This window comes from Propithecus coquereli, unplaced genomic scaffold (genome assembly GCF_000956105.1).
Source record: "Propithecus coquereli isolate 6110/MARCELLA unplaced genomic scaffold, Pcoq_1.0 Scaffold663, whole genome shotgun sequence".
Lineage (NCBI taxonomy): Eukaryota > Metazoa > Chordata > Mammalia > Primates > Indriidae > Propithecus > Propithecus coquereli.
The window spans coordinates 10981-18741 of NW_012152652.1; the positions used below are offsets into that span (position 1 = coordinate 10981).

Genomic DNA, 7761 nt, shown 5'->3' on the forward strand with positions numbered 1-7761 from the left:
CTATTACTGTACGGTTGGGCACAGCAGTGCTTCTCACAGCATCACAGGCAGATGGGAAAGTGGGACAAAAAATGCCTGTTTCCTTAGTTTATGTTAAAATCTATCCACGCTACTATTATTTAAACAAATTGGAATGTTTTCTAGGTTTTTTGCCAAATACTTACGAAGATTCAAACCAAAGAACAGCCCAAATAATTGATCAACCAGCACAGTTACATCACAGACATAACTTTAAATGAATTAGTTCTGCGACATTATGCATTAATCACGGTGGAAATGTTTATTGACTTTCATTCTCTTGATATGATGCATCGCGTCATGTCTCTAGATTTGTGCATGTTGAGTCCTCTTGCATCCCTTGGGTGAATCCCACTTGATCATGACGAGTGATCCTTTTAACATCATTTTGAATTTTGTTTGCTAGTGTAGTATTAAGGATTTTTGCTCCTATAACCATCAGATACATGTTCCTGTAGTTTGTTATTGTTGTTTTGGCTGAGTCTGTGTATAGTTTTCTCATCAGGGTAATAGTAGCCTGAAGAATGCATTCAGAAGTATTCTCTTCTCCTCTATTTGTGGGATTAGTTTGAGTAGGACTGGTATTAGTTCTTCTTTAAGTGTTTCATGGAATTAAACAGTGAATTCATCAGTTCCTGGACTTTTCTTTGATTGGAGAGTGTTTTATTGCTGCTCCTATCTCATTACTTGTTATGGTCTATTCAACTTTTGGATTTCCTCATGGTTTTATCTAGGTAGGTTGCATCTGTCTATGATTTATCCGTTTCTTTTAGGTTTTTCAATTAATTGGAAGACAGTTGTTCATAACAGTCTCTAATGATCATTTGAATTTCCACGGTATCTGTTGTCTCATGAAAAATGCCTCATTTTTCATCTTTTATTTGGGTCTTCTCTCTTTTTTATGAGTAGTCTGGTGAAATTTTCTCATTTTGTTTATCTTTTAAAAAAACCAATTTTTCACTGGATTGATCTTTTGTTTTGATTTAGTCACAATTTTATCTATTTCTCCTATGATCATTATTATTTCTTTTTTCTACTAATTTTGGGTTTGATTTTCTCTTGCTTTTCTAGTTCTTTATGATGCATCTTTGGTGTGTTTCCATATTCATCTGTTTCATTTTGAAACATTTCCTTCCTCATTCTCTGTTGACACGTGGTTGCTCAGGAGCATGCTGTTCAATTTCCATGCATTTGTATAGTTTCCAAAGTTCCCCTTGTCACTGATTTCTAGTTTTATTACATTGTGGTCACAAAAGATACTTGATATAATTTCAATTATTAAAAACTTTTGAGACTTGCTTTGTGTCCTAACATCTGGTCTATCTTTGAGAATGTTTTATGTGCTGAGAAGAAGAAGGTACATTCTGTACCTGTTGGATAACATTTTTCATAAATGTCTATTGAATCCAATTGGGGTACAGTACAGATTAACTTTGGTGTTTCTTTGTTGATTTTCTGTCTATGTGATCTGCCTGGTGCTAAAAGTGGGGTGTTGAAGTCCCCATCTATTATTGTATTGGGGTGTATCCCTCTAGATCTAATAATATTTGCATTATACATCTGGGTGCTCCAGTGGGAGGTGAATATATGTTTATAATTATCATCTTCCTGAATTGAGATCTTTGATATTATACAATGACTTTCTTTGTCTCTTTTTATACTTTCTGTCTTGAAATCTAATTCATCTGGTATAAATATGTTATAGATAGTCTTGCTTTCTTTTTTCCTTGTGTATAGAATATTTCTTTCAATGTCTTTATTTTAAGTCTATGTGTTTCTTTATAGGTGAAGTGAGTTCTTTGTGGGGAGCATAAAGTTGAGTTTTGATACTTTATTTAGTCACTCTGTTTTTTGATTGAATAATTTAATCCATTTACATTCAATGTTGTTATTGATACATAGAAACTTACCTCTGCCATTTCATTATTTCTGTTCTGTCGTGAGTGTGTAAGTGTGTGCGTGTGTGTGTGTGTGTGTGTGTGTGTATCATTCTGTGAAACAGAACCATTGCAGATGGAATAGTTAAGAGGGGGTTATTCCAGAGTGGCTTCGCCTCTTCATCAAATATGTCTGGTGTCCTTGTAAGAAGATGGCCATGAGAAGACAGATCAACATGGGAGCAATTAATGCGAAGAGGTGGGCATGGGTAGAACTGATTCAGCTGCAAGGCAAGGAATACCAAGATTGTCAGCGAACAACCAGTAGCCAGGAAAAGGAAAGGAAACATTTCTCTACAGGTTTCAGAGGAAACACGTCCTGGCTCCAGAGATTTTGGAGTCTCAGGAACTGTAGGAACATACCCTTTTCTTGTGTTAAACGACCCAGTCTGTGGTTCATTGTGATTACAGTCTTAGGAAACTGATACACCAAACAATTAATTTAATAGCATTTCTCAATTCAAATACATTCCTTTCATCTGGGCTCTCAACATATCCATAAGTATAATCATATTTTCCCCACATTTCTGAATTTTATGACTGTGAGTATCTTTGAAGGTTAATATGTAAAACTAACTTATAATACATAAATATACTGCTTAATATTAATAAGATCATAAGTACTAAAGCAAACCTGTACTTTTCACATAATTTTACTTATTTGTTTGTATCAAGAAGTGAAAATGCTTATGCTGATTTTTGCGAAATTTGTGAGATCCAGGGGGAGATGCCGTCATTGTCAGTGGGAAACCCAGCGTGTGTTGTGCCTGGTGTGTTATGCCACAAACAGGACATAGTGAGTTTGCTGGGCACACGGGTAGGGGGCAGAATACACTGAGACATGGGGAACAACCTATCACTAAAACCCACCAGAGCCTCTGTGCCTGTGTCAGGGTTTCTCAGACTTTAACACGCACGTGGGTCGTCTGCATCCTGGGCAATGTGGGTTCTGATTCTGTGGGTCTAGAGAGATGCTGAACCTCTGCGTTCCTAAAAAGGTTCCTCCTGTCAGTGTTCACAGACATGTTTTAATATCGCCACACTCATAAGAATGGTGAAAAACAAGAGAAGGCGTTACTACACAGACACTGAACGGGTGAATGACTGAGCCAAAGGACGCATGTCGCACACAGGTCGTGTGGCAGCAACATGGCTGGTTTATCCACCCGGATGCGGGCGGGCTGAGTTGAAAAGAGAGTTGGCACAGAAGGGGGTTTAGTGGGGGTTTTTATAACCCAGGATAGCTGACCCCCTCCCTCCTGCCCTGTTCAGTTCTTTGTTTCTGGACCAAACTGGCGGGTGAAGAATTGCTTCCTGCTGCGTGCAGCAGAGGACGGTGGGCAGAACAGCTGCTTGTAGTAAATTCGTCTTCTAATGACCAACTCCTATGACCCCTTTGCCCCAGTCGCATCCGTCCTTCTGCTCTGGCCTCGTCCTTATCAGGAGAGCTGGGGAGGGACAGCCTTGGTCTCCATCAGGGAGGGAGGGGAAGGAGTGCTGGCCGCAGCCCTCTGCCAGATCTACAAAGTCCAGGGACTCCCCAGACTCTTGCGGCTTGTTTTACAAGACTGAGTTTTGCATTAACCACATTCTGTCCTGTACATACTTTTCGGGATCCCGCCTGGAATAAACCTAACAGAAATCTCTCAAAGAGAGATGTCTCCCAGAGAGAACTAAAGAGATCTTGATTACAGAATATCCGCCCAGTCCATGCAGGGGGATGGCAAGAGAGGAGAGCTGAGAGCTGGGAGAAGATCCACCTTCTTAAGAAACACAGCAGAAATGAAACCAAACATACCCCAAACCTCACCCTGACCTGCCCTGCCCTCTGGCTCCTGCCCAGTGTCCCCACTGGCTTATCCTCCAGTCCCTTCCCCATGTGGACCATCCTCACCCTCCCCTCCCCATCTCTGATTCACAGATTCCCTTTTGAATTCTCGTGTTTTCCTCTCTTTTTTATCCCTTCTTTCCCCTTTTAACCACCTCAGTTTATCACTGTCTTTATGTCAGAAAAGCATGGGGCTTTTTTGCTTTTCAGATCTAGGAAATTGTCCCTTGCATGCCCACTTCTTTCTTGACCATCCCTAATCCCTTCAGAAGAATCCCCAAGTGTGCTGATTCTCTAGTAATTTATTTTTCACTCTGTACATTTCTCCTTGTTTAGTAGAGGATCCTGTGAACCACAGCGCAGGCCAGTGTATTCTCCGCAGCACCCGCCGCTCTTCACCCCCCGCTGGTCCATGGCACAGTCAGGCAGGGAGAGGAAACCTGCCATGAGCAGCCTGGAGAGCAGGCTGACGGCTGAACCGTCCCTGTTCTCACCTAGTGCACATTTCATTTCACGTGCCAGCCGTGGGTGAGACACCCCTTCCTCTGAAGACATGCTAAAGGCAAGTGAATCGTGTGTCCTGTTCCCCCTGAAGAGTCTCAAATAGAAAACTAAAGACCAAGACAAGGTAGGAGGATGCCCTGAGGAGGGGCCTGGCTCTGCCCTTGGGCAGGGAGTGGGCAGTGGTCAAGGCCCTGGTGGAGGCAGAAGCCTCTGTCAGGAGGCTCCCCAGGCATCTGCTCACAGACATGACGGACCCCAGCCTGGGCCCCAGTGTGCGCTGTGGACCTGGTGCTGAGTGCTCTCTGGGCCTCTCACCTGAGAAACCAGACACTTGACCCTGGTCTCTGCTCAGGACTCAGTGGATCATCTCCAGCTTCATGGGAAACATTAAGCCAGGCCCAGCACACACCCAGCTCTCCAAGAATGATGCTCAAACATTGTGGCTGCACACAGGCCAGGGCGGGTTTGGAGGCCAGGGGAGGAGCAGCACATTTGCATGCGGGGCCCCTCTCCCTCCTCTGGACCTGGAGGGTGGATAAGGGACACCTGCAGCCTGTCAGCCTCAGCAGAGCTCTGGGGTGTCTGCACCATGGCCTGGGCCCCGCTCCTCCTCCTCACCCTCCTCCTGCACTGCACAGGTCAGGACGGCCCCCAGCATCCTGACCCCCAGCTCACTGACACCACCTCCCAACCCACGCCACACTGTCCTTCCCTCTTGTCCTTCCTCCAGGACATAATGCGTGTCTGTGTTTCCAGGGTCCCTGTCCCAGCCTGTGCTGACTCAGCCGCCCTCTGCATCTGCCTCCCTGGGAGCCTCGGCCAAGCTCACCTGCACCCTGAGCAGTGCACACAGCGGCTACACCATTGCGTGGTATCAGCAGCAGCCAGGGAAGGCCCCTCAGTACTTGATGTATGTTAAGAGCGATGGAAGGCACAGCAAGGGGGACGGGATCCCCGATCACTTCTCGGGCTCCAGCTCCGGGGCTGACCGCTACTTGACCATCTCCAACATCCAGCCTGAGGACGAGGCTGACTATATCTGTGGTGCAGATTATAGCACTAGTGGTTCATATGGTTAAACACAGTGATCCAGATGAGTGGGGAAGTGGAACAAAAACTGTTTGCTCTACTCTGCCACCAAGGCTGCCACCTGGCTCCCAGAAACAGTGTCTGGTGGTCTGAACCCTCAAAAATATTGACTTTTTTCATTAGAAATTTCACAATGAGAAAACTAGATGCATTCTGACTCCTGTCAAGAGTTCTCTGGGAACCAGGCTGCTAGGCCAGGCTCCTATAGAGTGAATGGATCTGTAGCAATGATGGAACTGTAGCAACTGATCCTGTCACCCCGTGCTGGTTGCTACATTGTCACTACGTGGGGATGCAGGGACATTTTCCTTTCCAGATTCAAACACTGAGACTCCGCTACATACTTCACTCCTTCCTCTTGGAGGATTATTTAAATTACCACCTTTAAAAATAATTTTATATACTTCTAAGAAATTTCGAGATTCTATCTATATGGTAGGAAGCACATTCTGAATAATGCAGAGAGAGAGGATACATATTTGTGGGGGGCGTGAGAACAAACCTCAAGTCCTTTGGCTGTTTCCAAAGGTTTTCTTAAATGTTCAGTGTTTGGATTCTGGGGCTAAGGGACAAGGTTGAGAAACTGATCCCAGTGTACAGAAGATGACAACTGATATGCAATAATGGATGCGGGAGCCTTATGACAGCGTGGAGCAGGACGGTCACGAACCTGGCCGCAGCACTCTGTTGAGGGCTGGATTCTCCTTGTTGCCGGAGTCCAGGAGGAGGCCACTGAAGAAGACGTCTATGACAAATTCGCAGAATATGGGGAAATAAAAAACATCCACCTCAATCTGGACAGGAGAACTGGATTCCTGAAGGGCTATGCTCTGCTGGAGTACAGAGCGTACCAGGAGGCCAGGCTGCTATGGAGGGACTCGGTGGACAGCATTTGATGGGACAGCCCATCCGTGTTGACTGGTGTGTTGTTCGGGGTCCACCCCAGGGCAAGAGGAGAGGTGGCCGAGACGCAGCAGGAGTCCAGACCCGAGACGTTGCTGACAGGCTGGGGCTTTTTTTCTTTTCAGATCTAGGAAATTGTCCCTTGCATGCCCACTTCTTTCTTGACCATCCCTAATCCCTTCAGAAGAATCCCCAAGTGTGCTGATTCTCTAGTAATTTATTTTTCACTCTTTACATTTCTCCTTGTTTAGTAGAGGATCCTGTGAACCACAGCGCAGGCCAGTGTATTCTCCGCAGCACCCGCCGCTCTTCACCCCCCGCTGGTCCATGGCACAGTCAGGCAGGGAGAGGAAACCTGCCATGAGCAGCCTGGAGAGCAGGCTCACGGCTGAACCGTCCCTGTTCTCACCTAGTGCACATTTCATTTCATGTGCCAGTCGTGGGTGAGACACCCCTTCCTCTGAAGACATGCTGAAGGCAAGTGAATTGTGTGTCCTGTTCCCCCTGAAGAGTCTCAAATAGAAAGCTAAAGACCAAGACAAGGTAGGAGGATGCCCTGAGGAGGGGCCTGGCTCTGCCCTTGGGGAGGGAGTGGACAGTGGTCAAGGCCCTGGTGGAGGCAGAAGCCTCTGTCAGGACCCCCAGGCGTCTGCTCACAGACATGACGGACCCCAGCCTAGGCCCCAGTGTGTGCTGTGGACCTGGTGCTGAGTGCTCTCTGGGCCTCTCACCTGAGAAACCAGACACTTGACCCTGGTCTCTGCTCAGGACTCAGTGGATCATCTCCAGCTTCATGGGGAACATTAAACCAGGCCCAGCACACACCCAGCTCTCCAAGAATGATGCTCAAACATTGTGGCTGCACACAGGCCAGGGCGGGTTTGGAGGGCCAGGGGAGGAGCAGCACATTTGCATGCGGGGCCCCTCTCCCTCCTCTGGGCCTGGAGGGTGGATAAGGGACACCTGCAGCCTGTCAGCCTCAGCAGAGCTCTGGGGTGTCTGCACCATGGCCTGGGCCCCGCTCCTCCTCCTCACCCTCCTCCTGCACTGCACAGGTCAGGACGGCCCCCAGCATCCTGACCCCCAGCTCACTGACACCACCTCCCAACCCACGCCACACTGTCCTTCCCTCTTGTCCTTCCTCCAGGACATAATGCGTGTCTGTGTTTCCAGGGTCCCTGTCCCAGCCTGTGCTGACTCAGCCGCCCTCTGCATCTGCCTCCCTGGGAGCCTCGGCCAAGCTCACCTGCACCCTGAGCAGTGCACACAGCGGCTACACCATTGCGTGGTATCAGCAGCAGCCAGGGAAGGCCCCTCAGTACTTGATGTATGTTAAGAGCGATGGAAGGCACAGCAAGGGGGACGGGATCCCCGATCACTTCTCGGGCTCCAGCTCCGGGGCTGACCGCTACTTGACCATCTCCAACATCCAGCCTGAGGACGAGGCTGACTATATCTGTGGTGCAGATTATAGCACTAGTG

General features: G+C 47.4%; 2 gene segments (V, D, J or C); both read left to right on the plus strand.

Moving 5' to 3' along the window:
* The first annotated feature begins 4866 nt into the window (after positions 1–4866).
* On the plus strand, positions 4867–6272 carry LOC105823230. The segment is given in 3 exon segments: positions 4867–4925; positions 5044–5349; positions 6094–6272. Coding segments are annotated over 3 exon segments (534 nt in total).
* Positions 6273–7275: 1003 nt separating this feature from the next.
* LOC105823231 overlaps positions 7276–7761 on the plus strand; it is a 3208-nt gene continuing 2722 nt past the window's right edge. The window contains 2 exon segments of the V gene segment in view: positions 7276–7334; positions 7453–7758. Coding sequence covers positions 7286–7334; positions 7453–7758 — 355 coding nt within the window.